The sequence below is a fragment of the Lycium ferocissimum genome, chromosome 9, assembly GCF_029784015.1.
Source record: "Lycium ferocissimum isolate CSIRO_LF1 chromosome 9, AGI_CSIRO_Lferr_CH_V1, whole genome shotgun sequence".
NCBI lineage: Eukaryota > Viridiplantae > Streptophyta > Magnoliopsida > Solanales > Solanaceae > Lycium > Lycium ferocissimum.
Window position 1 is genome coordinate 36,702,154 of NC_081350.1, and position 18,824 is coordinate 36,720,977.

Consider the following 18,824-nt stretch of genomic DNA (forward strand, 5'->3'; position numbering starts at 1 on the left):
CTTTCAATCAACGATGACGAGCTTGCCTCTAGAATGATTCCGAGAACCCATATTGTTAGACCACCACCACGACGATTATTATATTTCTACGATTATTATTATTTTGTCTTCTTTGTCATAAACATTCGCCTCGGGAATAATGATTTTTCAAAGGTGTTATGTTGCTCTGAGATCGGAATGTTTTTTAAATCTTTAGATGTAGTACCAAATTAGAGGCATGAAATGTCGTAAGAGCCTTTTCCAACATATCCTCATCTTTTACATTTTCCAATTTTAATTGGGAAGTAATATAATCACATCCTTTTAAAATAATAAGTGAATAACGACCAATACCGTTGCCTTAAGGTGGTCATATTTTCCTTCAAAATGAGTGGATCCTCACCGTCAAATATTCGGCCTTCAAACCTTCAGTGATGACGAAGGAAGATCATAGCTTTTGCTTTGTCTTTGGCTCGATCTTTGCCGCATTACCGGGTAATAGTGACCTTTAACTCTAGGTGAATTTCAAGATCGAGCACCCAGGTAATTCTTTCCAAAGTGATGTCAAGTGCCACAAACTCAAGTTTTGATAAATTCAACATAGTGAAGCTATCATAGAAGATAAATAAGTTAGAGATAATAAAATAACACAATCTCAAAACAATATCTTTATTTCCATAAGCCAATAACCCTTTTTTTTTTTTTCAAACAGAGAATAAGGTTCCATGGAATATTATACTTGCTAAAAGAAAGTCACATATAATATTTGTATAAATATACGAAACATGTTAAACTAAAATAATAAAAACGAAGGGATTAGAGAAGATAATTTCTTTCCGTCAATTATTAAATCTACTGTATCATTTTTTTTTCTTTAAAATCTAAAGAGCTTCATTTGTATTTTGTGTCACAAATATTATTTCTTGTCCAGGTAAGTCTTAAATACATTGTCCTAGAGATTAAGAATAGTATATAGTACTGTGCACACGTAAATTATATATTGTTTTTACTTGTTTTCTTTATCAACATATAATCATGAATTATTAATATCATTTTTTTTTTTTTTGTATCTAAAAGTCGCACATACCTTAATAAGATTTAACTTAGTAGAGATAAGTGTTTGGTTAGAACCTGGTTCGTGTTATTAATTAATAGCGATATAGCAAAAACACAATTAACAAAGCTTTAAAATATAAAGAGAAAGGAGTAATGGTAGAAGCAAATAAGAAAGGTGCCTTTTGTTTCTTTCAATTGTATATCACCTTTCCATCGAATACAATGCAATTTATAGACAAAAAGTAAAGTAGGTAACTTGTACACAACATCAAATAGTAAGGGAAACAATATGGGCATCCATTCTCTTACTACTATTTAACTATTTAAGTTTTCAAATTTTGAAGGAAGGAAATTTAATGGCGAACTTAGGGGCAAAATCGTGATTTTAATTATGAAGTGAATTTCTTTAGTAAATCATAGAAAACTTATCTATAGTTTGAAATTACGAATCTAACGGTTCGAAACACAAATCAAAGGTGTTTGTCAATATACCCTTTTTGCTCAAAACGACGTCGAAACAAAAAACAAACACCTCAAGTTTTTTTGGATAAGTCCAAAACTCTCACAACATCCAAACGGGACCGTCAATAAATTTATATATATAAATATATATAAGATCGACGAAACTTTGAAAAAAGACTCATTTACTCCCGGTGTTGATTGGTCAAAAAGACTCTTCATTTCTTAACAGGATTTTTGAAATATTTCATCCGAAAGGCTAGAGAATCGCGCCGCCCATTGCCGCAAGTCATAAAATCAATACGAAACTAAGAAACATACCATAAATAGGCATATTAAATCAATCAAACATAAACAAATACTAAGTAAATAAATTTTGGAGAGATCAAACTTTCAAAATAAATAATTTATCCAAATAATTGTAAAAACAAATCCTTGTTGGAAGGATAGTACTATTATATATTATTTTTCTTTTCTTTTTTAATCATGAATTATCATGAGGGATCTAGGTTCTTGTTTTAATTGATTCCTAATGGTTCAAAACCAGAATATAACAATTAAGGTTTGATGTAGAAAACTTATCAAAAACAATTTTTCATGTGTAATATCTTAAACTACAAGTTTTTTTAAAAAACCAAAACCAGCAAGCCAATAAATTTATATATATAAGAGATTGTAACACAATTTCCACGAAGAAGAAACATAGGTAAATCAATCAAAACATAATCAAATACTAAGTAAATAATTTTGGAGAGATCAAACTTTTTGTAAAAACAAATCCTTGTTGGAAGGCAAGGGATATCCCTTTCGGTATGGCTCTATAAAGATGGTTCGCCCCTATGGTAAACAATTCAGTCCAAGATTCACTAACACCGTAGTCTTTCATAACCCAGACTTTAAAAGTGGAGGATGCCTTCTTCCAACGATTATAATAAGCACAAAGCAGTCCTCCCAATACTGAAATACCAGAGTGTCCGCAAGGGATCCAGTCAGGATCACAAGTTCTTTCTTCTAGCGGTGGGAACGGTATCTCTCCGTACACCTCGTTTGATATGCTAAATGAAACCACATAATAATTAGTAAATATATCCACACCGATCCAATGAAAGGCCCCATGTACAAATGCCAGAGAGTCCATGCTGTACAACCTGCTATAACGGCCACGAGGATTTTCATCAATTCTTCTCCAAGACCTACTCTTCAACGCAAGGATTTCACTAGCACCTCCGTCATCCTTCATATAAATCCTAAGAATCTTATAGTCACCACTAGTCGAATCATATCCAAATCCGTCTGTGAACTAACTCGGTGAAAATTCTGGATTAGGGTTAGGAAGTACAACTGATTCGTTTGTGGATGGGTTCCACAACAAATGTTTACCTTGAACCCAAAGAAGAGCCAAGCTATCGCAACAACATAATATTAAGTACTGGCACGGTCTGTGATTTGAAGGGAAACCAAGTGCATCCTCAACCGGTTGAACCAATGATAAAGAAGAAGAATAATACAACATCGAATTATCCTTGGGACACCTTCGGCTAATAAGATATTTTTGAGAATTTTGGTTATTCTTGGCATGGTTGAGATGCTTCATCTTAAATTCCGTCGTAGAGATTAATGTCTTCCAAAATTTTGAAACACATCTGAATCGAAGAAGAGCCCGCACAGGTAACCTGATAAGAATATCCATAATTATTTCCTCCGGGAAGTGGCGTTCCATGGCATCATTCGATGAGTTTATCAGGTCTTCACATGACGCAGTATTATCAACTTTTCTGGCAGGATTTGCAGAAGCATTGTCCAAGGCATTAATGGTTTTGAGAGCTATTGCTGAAGCTACTTGAAATGCCAAACCAAATAACTTATGATGAAGGCGTTGACCTCTACCAGAATTTATATTGTCAGACTTCATTGTTGTCTGAGAAGCGAAGACGGGCGAGCAGAATAAATATCAATTTTTTGTTTGATAATGATCCTTGTGATGTCTGTTGAAACACATTTAATCTTCAACTAGTTTAGCGTAAGTGCGTTGCACGTGTCAATAAATAAAAAAATTTGTACAAAAAGTATAAATTATGTAAAATAGTAATGAACGTAAGAAAAAATTGTTCTTCGAAAATGTTATTCATCAAGAATACGATTGGAGTCCCATTAGGATATCACCTGCCAATTGTCATAATGCTTCGAAGAATGTATATGAATTTTTTATTAACGTGTAATGGCTTTTCTAACAATTTATTTAAGGCAGAATTTTAATTGATTCTTAAGTCCTAAATTTTAGGTACATAATCCAAATAAGGAAATGTTTAATAACCAATTTTCAATAGATTTTCAAGTTCTAAATATTATGAAAATAATTAAATAACTATTTGTGTAGTGTGAACTCTATTTTCAAATGGTACAAAAAGCAAATGACATTTCGATAATCATACTTAATTTATGTAATTTGGTGTAAATACTAAGTGTAAATTAAAAAATCTATACAAAAAGAACAAATTAGGTAAAATAACGTTAAAAATTGTTCTCATAGATATTAAAATTATGTTATTCATCAAAAATACAATTGGAATACCATTAGGATGTCTCTTGCCAATTGTCATACTACTTCAAAGAATGTATACAAATTTTTTTACTAACGTTTAATTGCCTTTTTGAACAATTTATTTAAGGAAATTTTTTAATTGATTTCTAGGTCGTCCTAAATTTTAGGTACATAATCCAAATAAGAAGATAAAATTAATTAAATGATTATTTTATTTAGTGTGAAATCTATTTTCAAAAGGTAAATAAGAGGAACAATATTTCGCTCATAATAAATTAATGTAATTTGGTACAAATACTAAGTATAAATGAAAGTGTTCTTCAAAAATATTTCTCATAGATATTTAAAAAAAATTATGTTATTCATCAAGAATACAATTGGAGTACCATTAGGATGTCACTTGCCAATTGCCATACTACTTCAAAGAATGTATACGAATTTTGTACTGACATTTAGTTGGCTTTTTTAAAAATTTTATTTAAGACAAAATTAATTCAATTTAATTAGCAAAAGGCACGTGTTTGGTCCCATATTTTGTGTAATTTATCCACTAAAAGAGGCAAAAAAAGAAGATAAGCGTAAAAAGGAAAAAAAGAAAATGTTCGTAATACATGACTTCTTGTTGAAGATATTTACATCTATATATTGAACCTGTTTTATAATTGTCGATTGTCGGTGCCTCCTCACCTAGTATAACAAAATATCGTAATTGTTATGACACAAGATTACAAAATAAAATCTAATAACTTCAATGAAAAAATCTCCATAGTTAAAACTCAATCCGAAGACGGAATTTAAGTTCTTTACTACGTCTTATCAGTCATCTACTACAAACACTTTTATTTGTGAAGAACACTAATAAAATTATTACCAAACTTTTAAAATTTCCACTTATTTTAAAAAGATCTACTTTTACGAAAAACAACGCAATTAATTATAGTGTTTGGCGAAAACTTTTTGAAGATTTGTATTTTTCTCATTTTTAAAAAAGTGCTTTTGGGCAAAAAATTTTTTTTAAACAAGAAAAAAACAAAAACTTATTTTCTCCCAAAAGCACTTATTTTCTCCCAAAAGCTTGGCCAAATACCTCACTTTTTTTAAAATAAGCACTTATTGAAAAAAATAATTTTGGGGGAATATAATGCTTACAAACAGCTATAAAACAAATTAAAATTGAAATCATGTCAATTACATACATAAAAGATGATAAGAAAGATTGAAATAAAAAAAGCACCATATTTGTCACCTTTTTTCAATAGCATCAAACCTTATTTTTCTACTGCACACTATTTTAATTCCTTAAACTTGTCCCAATGCTTTGAAAGTGCTCTATATTACCTGATATAGAGTATGACTTAGCTCTTTGTTGTTCCAAAGCAAAATTGGATAGCCCCAAACCGTCCCACTCCTACAAGAAAAATATAAACCTAAGATTTTAGACCTATCAATAAAAAGATAGTGAGTTTTATATAACTGTAAAGGAACTAAAAAGAAACCTAACATTGCAGGTACACGTTTGAGTCCAACTACCACTGGGTAACCTGAAGAGAGAATCATATATAGAATACGTGAATAAAACCTTCAAAACGTGAAAGGATTAGGCTTAAGGAAAATAATTGTGCAATTCAAATAAGGAGATTTTATATAAGGTACAAAGAAGAAAAGCTTTAAACATTCTTATATCTACAATAAACTATAAAACATTCGATAAGTAAAAAAGTGCTCTTTTTTCCTTTAGAAAAATACAAATTCTCTTTTGTGTTTTTTGTTATTAAGTAATTACAACGAAATTTAAAATGTTAGCGATAATGATAGTAACATTTACAAACAAATTAAACATTGTAGATATTCTTCAAGAAAAAGACATTGAATCCGCTAACCTAAATAACCTTGAATATACAATAAGTTTATCAATGGTTGTAGAGGCATCTACTGTATGGTTACACATTCCATATAGCATCAAGACAACTAACTGATTGATGCCTTCTACGCCCCAATTAGTAGAACCAGATGCCAATAGTTTATTGTTTTTTCTGATTTCCTTGCTAAAATTTTTCTAGCTACCCTACGCGCCTAAGCAACTACAAAAACAAAAAAAACACTTAGTCGGAGAAAGGGTATGTTTCAATTTTGAACTACTTCTTAGGATGGAAAAATATGCTTGCAGAGCATATCTACCAACGAAAGATAGTTATTTGAATTGATAAATGAAATTAAATTACCCCTAAACAGATTGTTTGATCATATTTGCTGCGTGAGATAACCAATAGAGCCTATATATATATAAGATCAACTTTTTGGATATGAAAAGTAAACTTTAGGAGAAGAAACAAAATTTCTCGTCCCTAAGAACACAAAGAGATTTTGGATAGTGTCCGTGATCAGACTTCCATGGACATATATGTTTTTGAGTGGGATCAAATAAGAGAATAGAAAATTATATACACTCTATAATTTTAATATGCACGTAACCTATTTCAAGAAGGAACCAAAATTCCCTATTTATTGATTGAAAAGGACAAACATTCCTGTAAATAAGGTAAGAATTTATACAAGTTAAATTTGAATCGATTTTAAAGTTCTAAATTTTAGGACTTAGTATATATTTCAAATATGGAAAGATTTATTAAATAAAATTTTATTGATTTTAAAATTCTATATATTAGGTAATAATTAAATAACTATTTCGTCTAGTGTGAAATCTATTTTTAAAAGGTAAAAAAGGCAATAATAATGTCATATTAATAAGGTTATGTCATCAGGTCTAATGAAAAAAATTATTAGAACATTTTTGTTCTCAATTTTGTGAAAGTAAAGCCGCATACAAGAGGAATCACTCCATACATTATCATATTTTTAGTTCTTTTACTAATTTCAATGTTAAAGGAACTTAGTTAACGTTTGTAAAAGCAAATTTATTTTTGATCTATGAACAAATTAACTAGTCCTTTAGCATAATAAACTCTACTAAATCCAATAAAAAATGGAATGTGGCTCGAGCTTGTAAATCGGAGAAGACAAGCATTTGTCCAAAATTAAAAGAATACCAAAATATTAGGATTCTTACCAAGTTCAAATAAGGAAGTACAGTCAAACCTCTCTATAACAGCATCGTTGGGTCCAAAATTTTTCAACTGTTATAGAGAATGATTGTTATACACCTTAACAACATTGACATTTAAAACACCTATAATAGCATTGATATTTAAAAAATACTTCACTGTTATAGGCAAAAAAGATGCATAAAATCTAATTTTCATTTTTAATTGCCAAATTCTAAGCTTAATCACATTTTGTTAACGAAGGAAAATATATACATTCATATGATATTTTTTTTTGTCATAAATAGTGTATTAAATGATCAATATTTGGTCAAAATCTCTACACTTATTATTGGTAATCATAGATATTCTATTTTTATAAAAATGGTTAACTATTATATTACCAAAAAAAGTAGATAGCTGTTATATGAGGGGTAATTTTACACAGAGCGTACTGTTATAAAGGTGGCTGTTGCTGTTATAGGTGAAATACTGTTATAGAGAAGCAAAATATATAACATAAAAAATTGGTTTCGAAAAAACTTGGATGCTATAGAGAGATGCTGTTATATGCGGGTGCCGTTATAGAGAGGTCTGACTGTATTTAGTATATAAAATTTTATTTGATTTCAAAGTTCTAAATATAGGGAGCATAATTACATGATTCATGTCTTGTGTGAAATATATTTATATAATAATTAAATGACGGAAAATAGTAAATGACAATTTTATCTATTGCAGGATCTTTTAATGAAGGGCAAAAAGTTCAATCAACATTTTTAAGGTCCTTCGTGCTTTTATTATAGTATGTTGAGTTTAAAGTCCCCAAATGCATTAAGTGAGGGACTTTAAAGGTGAAGTATGAATTGGGAATGGAGGGAAACAAAAGCGGAGGGAAATGAAAATTTGAAAAACAGCCTTTCAAGTGAGCACTTCTCCCACATTGGTGGTTGAAAGTGTTATGCGTGTGCTTATATTAAGCAACACATTCTCTAGCTCATAAAGGGTTGAGAAGAGTGACCTCGCGCCGCGTCGCCGCTCGCCGACGGCCTGATTTGGACCAAATTTATTTTATTTCCATTTTCGTTACTTAATATTTCCAATCCGGATATTGTCATTTAGATATTCTTGCCTATTTCAGAACAGTACTCCACCCATTTTTTAAAGACATCATAAAAATTACAGGTGGGAAAAATATTAAAATGCTTAGTGCGAGATAAAAATAGGTATATTATATGTATATCTACTCCTAGCAATCAAGTCTGGGTGGTGTAGTCGGTTATCACGCTAGTCTCACACACTAGAGGTCCCCGGTTCGAACCCTGTTCTATTTTTGTTTCTGCTCTTGATTTTGTAAACTTATAACACTGCATTTTTCCCAGTCTTTTGTTCGTGTTCTATTTTTGTTTCTGCTTCTTGATTTTGTAAACTTATAAGTTTTCTGTCACTTTGCTGCATTGTTATCCATTTTCAGTCTTTTGTTGGGTGAAAGTTTTTACCTTTTTGCCTCAAATTACATCAGAGATTGATGAGAATGAGTTAAATGTAAAGCCTAACCACATAACATCTCATATATGTGATGTAAATCATTTGTCTCTTGTTACTTCATCCATCTAATTTTTGTTGCTCATTTATTAGCTTTTCTCCTCTTGCCTCATCTATTGTTTCTAAAGGGGAATGCAACCACTACACCGCGCCGATGATTGATGTAAACACTAACGCTCAAAAGCTCCTACTAAGATGAGAAATTCCTGATAAACCTCCTACTAAGACGAGAAATTCTGCGATAAAAGCTCCTATTACGAAGTGAACTTATATTGATTAAAGTTGAAAAAGACCATCGGGAGCATTTCTAATCCTAAGCTATTGACCTACTTCGTGAAAAAAGAACATAACATAAGCTTAACATTCTAATTCTAAGTCAAGACTCATACATGATGGATGAGCACTACGATAACAAGATCAACCCTCACACTCCATTCATCACATAAGGTTGTTCAATACCTTCTTGTTCTTGATCTTCTATGTTGTTAGAAATCTCCAATCCCTTTGTTTCTGGCAGAAAAATGACCAAAGAAACCTGCAATTGATGTCATAATTCCAAGCACCAAATATGGTAAAATCTTGTTTCTATCGCCTCCTGCATCAACCATAACCGGACTCACCACACCCCCGAGCACCACAGCCTGCCAGACAATTGACACAGTGGCATTCATTATGCTAGTAGGGAACAACTCTGCAGTGTATATCAGCAATAGATCAAATAAAGTACAAGCACTGAAAAATGAAGTTAACTCCAATACTAGCTGTAAGATCTTCCATTCGCCAGCCATCGTGCATAACATGCCACAAACACCTGATAAAATACTTAGTCCAACTAGAGTGCTTCTCCTCTTGCATTTTTCTACCAAGAAAAAGACTATCAAGAATGCTGGTAACTCTAGCAACGCGTTTAGTCCAGTACTCAAGTAGAGATTTAAGCTAAAGTTGCCATTTCCAAGTCCTAATGGCATGCCATAGTACATCAATCCAATGCCAAAACCAGCTGCCAAAGCTAGCAATAGCTGTCCAAGAATCCATCTTTTCCTCAACAAAATCTTGAGTAGTGGTTGATTAGAACCACTAGTAGTAATATTCAACTTCTTGTGATCAAGATTTAAAATTGGTTCTTGAAATAAGGTGCAATGAATGTATTGAGGATTGCGTAAGCCTCTCTAACTTTCCCTTTTGAAAGAAGCCATCTTGGTGACTCATAAACACAAAATTGTAGTAACAAACAATAAACTATAGCTGGAAGAGAAGTCCAAAGATAAAGTACCCTCCATGAGTAATTCCTACTAAAATAAGCCAAACCTGGTAATGACACAAATCCAAATGTAGACATAAAGAATCCTATAGTTCCCACTTGGTCTTGATATTTTATAGCGACACTCTCAGAACATAACACAAGAACACAGGATCCAATCGCTGCGCGGCCATATCCACTTAGAAATCTCAAGGCTGAGTACATCCAAATGTTGTTAGAGAAAGCAATGAAGATTGAAGCCATTGACATTATCAAACACCCGAAAAACAACATAGTTTTTTGACCAATCGTGTCACCTAACATACCAAGAACTAGGCCACCAAGCAAGCATCCCATGAAAAAAGATGAAGCTGGAAGGCCTTGTAGTATAGGATTATCAGAACAATGAAGTGACCATTCAGATACAATGGATGTGTACATAGGCTTATCCCAATTCCATTCTGTGTAAGAAAGTTGACACACATTAGACTTTGGGTTGCAACTTGTGTTATTAAGTGTTGTGCAATGCCATGATGGGATTGCATCAGTAAAAATTGTGATAAATGTTTGTTGAGCCTCAAAGAAACAAGCCAGAGAAACAAGCATGACTTGCAAGATTTGTGGCCATGCAATTCCACAACTCCCAAAAAATGGCTCTATTATTTCTTCAAGTGAAGAATGATCATTTAGCTTTGGAAATTCTTGATCTTGGTAATTCTTAGTTGAAGGAGAATTTGAGAGTAGAGGAGTTGAATCAGCCATTGGAATTTGGAAGTGGATCTTGACCTCTTCCTTCTAGTGATATTTATATAAGGACTAACACACTATTCTTGCTAACTTATCTTATTAGCGACCTGATTACTATGAAAAACAGAAAACTAAAGAGAAAATCAAAGTGGAATAATGAAATTCATACAATTATTATTGTTTCTTGCCATGATTAAAATTAAATAAAAAACATAAAACTAAAAGGAATAATATCAAAGGAATATGTTATTTGCCTTATAGCCTTACTTAAAAGGAAAATAAATATTCTATAATTAAAGTAGATCATAAACTTAGAAAGAAAACAAATCTTCTATAGGATATTATTAAACTAACAACAACAACAACAACAACAACAACAAGAAGCCCAGATAAATAAATATACCTAACCCCACCTTAAACTAAAAGGAAAATAAATAAATGTAGATCATAAAGCCGAATGAAATAATTATTATGAAGTATGTTTAAATATATTTTTAACATTGTTATGTAAAAACCTTTTGTGCTGTTAGTGCATAGATGATAGAACTGAACTCGTTTTCACAAGGGAAGCCATCAAATTGTCGCGTTTCACGATATAGGACTTTGCTTAATTATCAATTAATTCATGCTTCTCATGATCATTAAACAAAGGGGTTTCTTCCAGAAGACAAAAAATGGTCAAAGATTTTGTGATTTTTTTCTGATTACTTATTAATTAGTTCATGCTTTTCAGTTGGAATGAACAAGTAAAAGTTTAATGTTGGCTTTATGACATTTCTGAGGATCAAATGTGAAGAGTTGCTTATTTCTTTGCGTTTGGCACTTAAACAAATGTATCATACTTCACAAGCCAAGAGTTTCGCTAATTTAATCTAGGCATGGAACTTAAAATATTCAAAGAATAATGATATAGATTAGCTTGAAATTTGATCCATTTGATGTTGAAGAATAATCGAGAGATTCATACGACAAGTTAAAATCCAGGTTGAGAAATGAGAATCCAATGGACTAAGCATATATACATCATATATGATGCAACCAATTTATTTAAGCATAAATCAAATTAGGAAGACAACACAACAACAACAACAACAAAGTATAATCCCACCATCTCAGACAACCTAACCCCCACCTAAATATAGCTTCAAGAGAGGAGAAGAGAGGAAGACAAAAAGAAGTATAGCTTCCGTTAAAATTGATTTTGGAAAAGGAGAATATCTTGGTAATAATGTTAAGGAAACAAAAAGAAGTATGTCGATGCAAGAAGACATTGTATGTGAGGAGGATACGAAAACATAGCACATAAAAATGTAGCACGCGCAGTCGCTTATTCTAATTGGCAGGTCATTTGATTTGCTCAATTTGTAGTCCAAACTGAATAATGAATTTTTTTATCAAAGGATAATATATATTATTAGAAGTCATAGGGGTCATATGGTTCAGGCTTTCTCAGACCATTACGGCTCTTGTAGCAACAATTTTGCTGAAGCTAAAGCAGTCTTGCAGGGTTGCAGCATTTGCTATAGCTTGGGATTTCAGAATTTTATTGTGAAGTCTGATTCCATGCTTATTGTGAATATGCTCAACAAATCTTGTCAACCTCACTGGCAAATCAGGCATATTCAGGACCAAATTTGGGAGATTTCAAATTCCAGAAATGTTCTTTTTGTACATACTTTTAGAGAGGGCAAAGGCATTGCTGATTACTTGGCCAATCTAGGAGTACATAACAAATCTCTTACTTTCTTCAATGAAGTTGTTTCTTTTCCTAATCAGGTTAGAGCTTCTTTGAAGTTTGATCAAGATGGCGTTCCTAACTTCAGGTTTAGACCAAAGAAGAACTACTTTTGCATCAATGATGCTATCACATGATTACTATGGATTGCATATAGCTGCACATTTGTATGTAGTAGTAGTTTACACTCCAAAAAACCCAGCTTTGTATAGGGTGGAGTCCCTCAATCTTTTATACATGTACTCTTGGTAGCTATTAGATTGGAGTCCTTCAATCTACGTCATGTAAGTGAGGCTAAGGTTTATGTCCTCCTCCAGTGGCGTACGCAGGAATTTTCATAAGCAGTGTCGACATCTAAAGAAGAGAAAAAACGAACGAATTGTAAAGAAGAATGACTAATTTTTTTAATGTTAAGAGTGTAAGTTTAGCTTGAAATATTCAGTTCATGATAAAAGGTTTGCATCAATATATCTAGGTTGACTGATTTTGCTTGATCGTTAGCAGGAATGGTGGAGGGGGTTATAGTTTCAAGGCCTACTATTTTTTTTTAGGAAATATAGGTACTTAAGAAAAACTTAGAAAATGGTTAAAAAAAAATGTGCTGCTAACGTATTTGAACACAGGCTGAACGCTTCCTCAGCAAGCCGCTTAACCAGCAAGCCAAGGAGCCTTGAGTGTTATAATATCTATAATTATTCTATTATTTTCCAGAATAATATACATAATACATATATATTAAAAAAATTAATGAAGTCGTGTCGGATGACACCCCATCCTATAAGGTGCGTCCGCCCCTATCCTCCTCCATGTAATTATCATCTTTGAAATGAATAGGTTGAAGTCTTGCCTAACTACTTCATCAATGGAACTTTGATTAAAAAAAATTATCAAAATATATATATATTTTTTTTAAAAAATATTCTTTGTTTTATATGTAATAGTCACTTATAGGTGGCCATTATAAAAAAGGAGGAGGGTTTTACTAGGTAAGTAAACATATTATGAGAAAATAAATAAAGAAATTAAAATTATATAAGAGTTAGATGGATTGAAATTGACTCATTATTTAATCTAATTCAGTTCATCTTAACTCAAGAAACTTTTAACCCGACTATTATTAATTGAGCTCATTTTAACTTGCTTAAATTCAACTCAACCCGTCATTTTACACCATAGATAAGCAGGGATGGAATTAACATGTAGAGTATTGATTTAGCAGAATCAGTCAGTTGCAGAGCCAAGATTTTTTACTAAGGAGGTTCAAAAATATATATATATATATACACTCAAATTCAGAAACTCCAAATTTTAAATTCGGCTAGGTAAATAAGAGTATTTCAAACATTTTAGGGACACTTCTGAAGGTAAAACAAAACACCATTCTGGTAAAACGTAATAAATCAGAAACCATACGCCCATTTGACCACTACATAAGAGTATTTAGGGGTTAAATAATAAAACATTAGTAAAAGTTTAGCAGTTAATAACCATTTTTAACAGAGTACCTATCTGCAAAGCTCCTACAACCCTTCAAATATTCTCATTCTCTTTTTCAGTTGCTCCAAAGTTAAGAATTTAGTTAGATTTTCAGTTCAAGAATTCATCTCCAAAAGGTCGTCAAGTAAGTGACCTCAGTTCATAATCAGTTAGTGCTCTTACTTCATGCTTTCTTCAATCTGTATTTTCTTTAATACCTTTGGAGTTATATATAATTGATTTCTGTATTGAATTTTCTGGGACTTCTTGAAATTGTGTATATGGAATATTCACTTGTTTCTCTCACTTATGTGTAAAAATGTAGGGTTCTTGATTATGTTAAAACCCTTTAATGTAATTCCATTTTTATGCAGATATGTCTGTTGGACATCAACAATTCCTCAATCTTTATTCTCAAGTGAACCTATGCAAGCCCCCCTCATGTTCATTACTAGCTGCTCAGTTCATTGTAATGCCAATGAGTAACAAAGAACTTTCTCCTATTCAATGCTCAACTATTGCTGCTTCAAAGTCTGGAGATTTAAGTGCAGATTTTGGTGAACGAAACAATGATTATGTTGCTACTAATACAAGTGGGAAAGCAGCTAAAGGGTCAGGCACGACGGCTAGAGGAAGGAGGTTGTTGAAGGTTAGGGAGGAGAAGCGGAAACGCGAATATGAACGTCTTCATAACTACCCAGCTTGGGCCAAGTCTATCTCTAACTACACTCTTTTTCCTGTTATTTGTGTCCTATTCTATGTTATATGTATTTGTTGTGTTAAAATGGTATTCTCCGCATTTCACTTTACGTGTCTTAGTTTGACTGTGCATCAACAAAAACAACACACCCAGTGTAATCCCACAAGTGGGGTCTGGGGAGGATAATGTGTAGACAGACCTTACCCCTACCTTAGTTTGACTGAGCTTGGAGTTTAATAAACCTTTGAATCTTGTTCTCTTAAACTAATAATATGTATAATATACCAAATCTTAAACTAATAACATGCCATGTGGGATGTTGAAATTAAAGAGTTGCCAAAATAGGAAAGAGGCATTCTTTTTTAAACAGACTAAAACGGAAAGGAAGACAGATAAATTGAAACAGATGGAGTATTTGATACTTTCATGATTACGTTGTCCCCACACAAATCGTGTACCTATAACTACTTACTACCGCTAGGCAGAATTGATAACATAGGAATGCTTCCGAGGCCAAGTACACTTTGAATTTTATAAATGCATTGCTTGTGAAGTATGTTGCGTGTATGTCCTATAGATTTACCTGTTGTTGACGGGAAGTTTGAATGTGCACAAGCTACTATGTTACATTTTTGCCATTAGCGTGCCAAAATTGATTGATCTGATCTTCTCTTTTTTACTTCATATGTGTCCTTGAGATTGACTTGTTTATGTTAAAACGTTGTTTCAGAGTGTTGGAAGATGCTTGTAAACATGACACAGAGCTTCGTGCTGTGCTTGGTGATAGTATTGGCAATCCAGAGCTGATGAGGAAAAGAGTAAGCAGATATTCCGCCTTTTATTGATTTCAGTTCACTTTAATTTTTGAATTATGGATTTTAATTGATATCTGCTTGCATCCTTTTCTCCATTTTGATAGGTCGAAGAGAGAGTTCGAACGAAGGGCCGAAATTTTCAGAAGTCTAAAACAGGATCAGTGCTTGCATTCAAAGTCAGCTTTAGAGAGTAATTAAATTCTCCAATTTTCCTCCTTCTATCATAATATCCTAGATATATGAATAGCATCCAGTGACCAAATTCCTTTAAAACACATTTAAGTACAGTGTAATGTCATTTTTCAATTTACGCGGTAGCTTTCGTTCTGTTAACTATAGTAAATCAAATTGAAGCAGAAAAGAGGAGAAGAGTAACTAGTCCAGGTCTTATTCTTCTTCTTTAGGAGTTCACTTCTTATGTAGTTAGACTTGTGGCTGAGTTGTTGGAGCTTTTCTTGGGTTATTTTGTTTTAAAATAGAGTGGTTTTGTCAAACTTTTCTTTGTTGGATGGGTTAATAGTTTCTTTAAAATCTCTATTTGGGCCTTTCAGGTGTCTAACTGTAGCACACATGTGCTAAAACTTAAAAAAAGGTTCGGGAAATGCACTGGCTGTATCTGTCATGTTTGTTTGACTCGATTACAATTCAAATACATGGCCTTCGATTTGTTGTTCGTGCATCATATTTACATCAGTTATCAGTAAGCTGCATGTGGTTTGTAGATTTTTATAGGTCCGAATGCAATAAATCGTCTAGTATTTTTAGTTGAGTGCCTTTATTGAATGGTAAGATGCAGAATATAAGTGTTTAGTAGGAAGGAAGATATTTTCCTTGAAAAATGTTTTCCCGTGTTTAGTCGGCTACGAAATATATTTGTGGAGAATATTTATTAAGGATTGATCGGATAGTTTTTGCTTTGGAAATTGGATGAAAATTTTGGGTGTTAATAGTTGATAATAAAGTCTTTCTATAGATATGATTGATAATAATGTCTAAGTATCAGAACAAATTAAATGGAGTAAGACTTCAGTTATTTGTAAAAGAAAATATTTTCTGCCTTAAGTGAGGGAAGTCATTTCCCCCATTATATGGAAAATGTTTACGCTAGTCAAACATTTTCAAAGAGGCCTTTGATGGTTGGGGAAGATGGAGAGTTGGAAAATCTGTTAGAAGCACTTGGCTAATGATTCCAATGCTGCTTTGATGGGAGCGCAACTCAATAACACAGTTTGAAAGCGCATGTTTGACTAACCTTTTATCTTGGTGCAACCTGTCTAATGTAAATACTGCTGAAGTTTTTTTTGGATATTCTAAGCTCCTTCAATTTTTGCTTGGAGAAATCTGATTTTGTATAGGAGCTTATCTCATTTTTGTAACTCATTGTGGATATGTTAGGAATGAAATCCTTTACCTGATTAAGAAAAGGGCTTACAGTAATCAAACACCTGAAAATGACTATCATGGATAATAGGGAAATTTTCTCTTCATACCAAACAGGCGAATGCACCAAATAGTTTCACCCTGGTTATTGTTATTGTATGACTTCTGCATCTATTTTAGTCACAAATTCTGGTAGAGAAAACCGTAGCACTTTTTGAATTTGTGGATGATTACAAGAGAACAGAACTGTTTTAAATAAGGTATAGAGTTTAGAATTTCATCCTTGCACCAGATAAGACCTATGTTATCAGATTAAAAGTATAATCATAAAACAAATTTTTTATTTTGCAGATTTCTGCAATATTCCTTCTTATTCCTTGCTATTTTGTTAAGATACATATCACTTACTGCATCTAATTTGAATCGGCAGTTTTAATCCTCTTGATTCATACATATGGTTTGAACTCTATGGCTCACCATCTGATCGAGACGTTAACCTCCTCGGTAGTGTATGTTGACTGTTTTCTTCTCTGTTCTCACATTACATGACTTCAAACTTTTTAGCCTCTTGGGTTTGATAACTCATGAAGAACTTGTGCTTCTAATGACAGGTTATCCAGGCATGGTATGTCATGGGCCGTTTAGGTGCATTCAACTCATCTAATTTGCAGGTGAGAACTCACCATTCAATATGGCTTTTATTTTATCTTGGCTGCTCTTTAGTGTCGTTCTTCTCATCACTCTGCTTTAGCAGGAAACCTTACATTAAGTTGAGTACTTCCAATAATCTGCCATTCAATTTTTTCGTACCTTAAAACTAATGGTGTCAGGTCAGGTTGTAATTGTAGTAAGTTGTTAGTTCTACTCTTGATCATTTCATTCATTCATTATCCTCTCTTTCTTTTCTCAAATTAATATATCGAAAGAATAGAAAGTTCCTTAACATGATTGGAGAAGGTTCAAATTTGTGTTAAATGAATGCAGCTGGGGGGTTCATCAATGGAATTCGATCCTCTTTATGATGCAGAGAAAGGTTTCAATGTGATGCCTTCATCATTCCATGACATAAGTAATGTTGAATTCCAGGACAATTGGGCCAGAGTTTGGTATGCATTTCTTTGCTCCTTTTGTTCTTCTTTTTTGTCAATTAAACATATGTCGTTAATGATTCCTTGTTAATGCTTCTTGTGTATGGCAAAACTTGCTTATATCAACTTGGTCATGTGCATAACAGGGTGGATCTTGGTACAGCTGATTTCTTCTCAGTCGACGTACTTCTCAATTGCTTGACTGTATTGAGCTCAGAGTAAGCAATCAATTTTATGGTTGGTTTTCATCTTCTGAAATTTAGATGCTAACATCAATACTTCACTATACAGATATATAGGCATTCAACAAGTTGTTTTTGGAGGTCGTCAGATGGGTGATTGGGAAGAAGGAATGACCAACTCTGATGACGGATACAAATATTTCGAAATTTGATTAATGTGGAAAAAGAACGAAAACGAAAATCAGCTCGGAGGAAATGGATAGGGATTATCATGCACCTGAACTATTCAAGGTTTCAATTTGAAAAGATATGAAGTTTTGTAGTGTTATCCCTAACGATACGATAAATTTTGATTAGGAGGAGCGTTAGTTACTGTAATTATGGTAGTAGTGAACTTGTATGTATGATAAAAGAAGTGATTAATGTGGTAGAGCTAATGATAGGATCTGTAATAGTTTTCAGAATAATTTGGGCTATAACTTTAGTGTCTTTTTACGTAGCCACTAGCAACAGTAAGATAATTTTTTTGAACTGAATTAGCAAATCAGTTGTACCTTTACTGCGTAAACGAATGGTGCAAAATCATATCCGAAAATTATCTTCACTTTCTCTTGTTTCCATTTTTCTTCTAACTCACGGGTCCACCATTCTCCAAGAAAATTTCAAGAAATAAAGAAATGTAACATCTATACTAATTAACATATATGTTTTCATTAGGGAGACTATCAATTCTCCAAATTCTGTTGATGTGAGTCTGTGACACAAAAATTATCAAATAAAATGAAAAAAAAAAACTAAATATGTTGATCTTCTAAAAAAGATATCTCCAAATTTCCAAT

The 18,824-nt window shown here is 32.6% G+C and overlaps 5 protein-coding genes across 5 annotated transcripts; 2 read left to right on the plus strand and 3 right to left on the minus strand.

Moving 5' to 3' along the window:
* Nucleotides 1–2,227: 2,227 nt before the first annotated feature.
* LOC132031866 (F-box protein At3g07870-like) lies at nucleotides 2,228–2,734 on the minus strand. Its single transcript, XM_059421747.1, has one exon. It carries the CDS (start codon nucleotides 2,732–2,734, stop codon nucleotides 2,228–2,230), a length of 507 nt encoding a protein of 168 aa, XP_059277730.1.
* A 60-nt stretch (nucleotides 2,735–2,794) lies between these two features.
* Nucleotides 2,795–3,406, minus strand: LOC132031867 (F-box protein At5g62510-like). Its single transcript, XM_059421748.1, has one exon. The coding sequence runs from the start codon at nucleotides 3,404–3,406 to the stop codon at nucleotides 2,795–2,797; it is 612 nt and encodes a 203-aa protein (XP_059277731.1).
* Nucleotides 3,407–9,107: 5,701 nt separating this feature from the next.
* On the minus strand, nucleotides 9,108–10,624 carry LOC132031868 (organic cation/carnitine transporter 3-like). Its single transcript, XM_059421749.1, has 3 exons — nucleotides 10,189–10,624; nucleotides 9,931–10,077; nucleotides 9,108–9,745 (listed from the first exon to the last, which is right to left on the minus strand). Exons 1-3 carry the CDS (start codon nucleotides 10,622–10,624, stop codon nucleotides 9,108–9,110), a joined length of 1,221 nt encoding a protein of 406 aa, XP_059277732.1.
* A 1,419-nt stretch (nucleotides 10,625–12,043) lies between these two features.
* Nucleotides 12,044–12,481, plus strand: LOC132031870 (uncharacterized). The gene has a single exon (XM_059421750.1). It carries the CDS (start codon nucleotides 12,044–12,046, stop codon nucleotides 12,479–12,481), a length of 438 nt encoding a protein of 145 aa, XP_059277733.1.
* Nucleotides 12,482–13,793: 1,312 nt separating this feature from the next.
* On the plus strand, nucleotides 13,794–18,484 carry LOC132030531 (uncharacterized). The gene is made up of 9 exons (XM_059420195.1): nucleotides 13,794–13,965; nucleotides 14,195–14,531; nucleotides 15,251–15,338; nucleotides 15,440–15,525; nucleotides 17,146–17,224; nucleotides 17,327–17,386; nucleotides 17,700–17,821; nucleotides 17,950–18,021; nucleotides 18,095–18,484. The coding sequence occupies exons 2-9, from the start codon at nucleotides 14,197–14,199 to the stop codon at nucleotides 18,195–18,197; spliced, it is 945 nt and encodes a 314-aa protein (XP_059276178.1). The 5' UTR covers nucleotides 13,794–13,965; nucleotides 14,195–14,196; the 3' UTR covers nucleotides 18,198–18,484.
* Nucleotides 18,485–18,824: the final 340 nt, after the last annotated feature.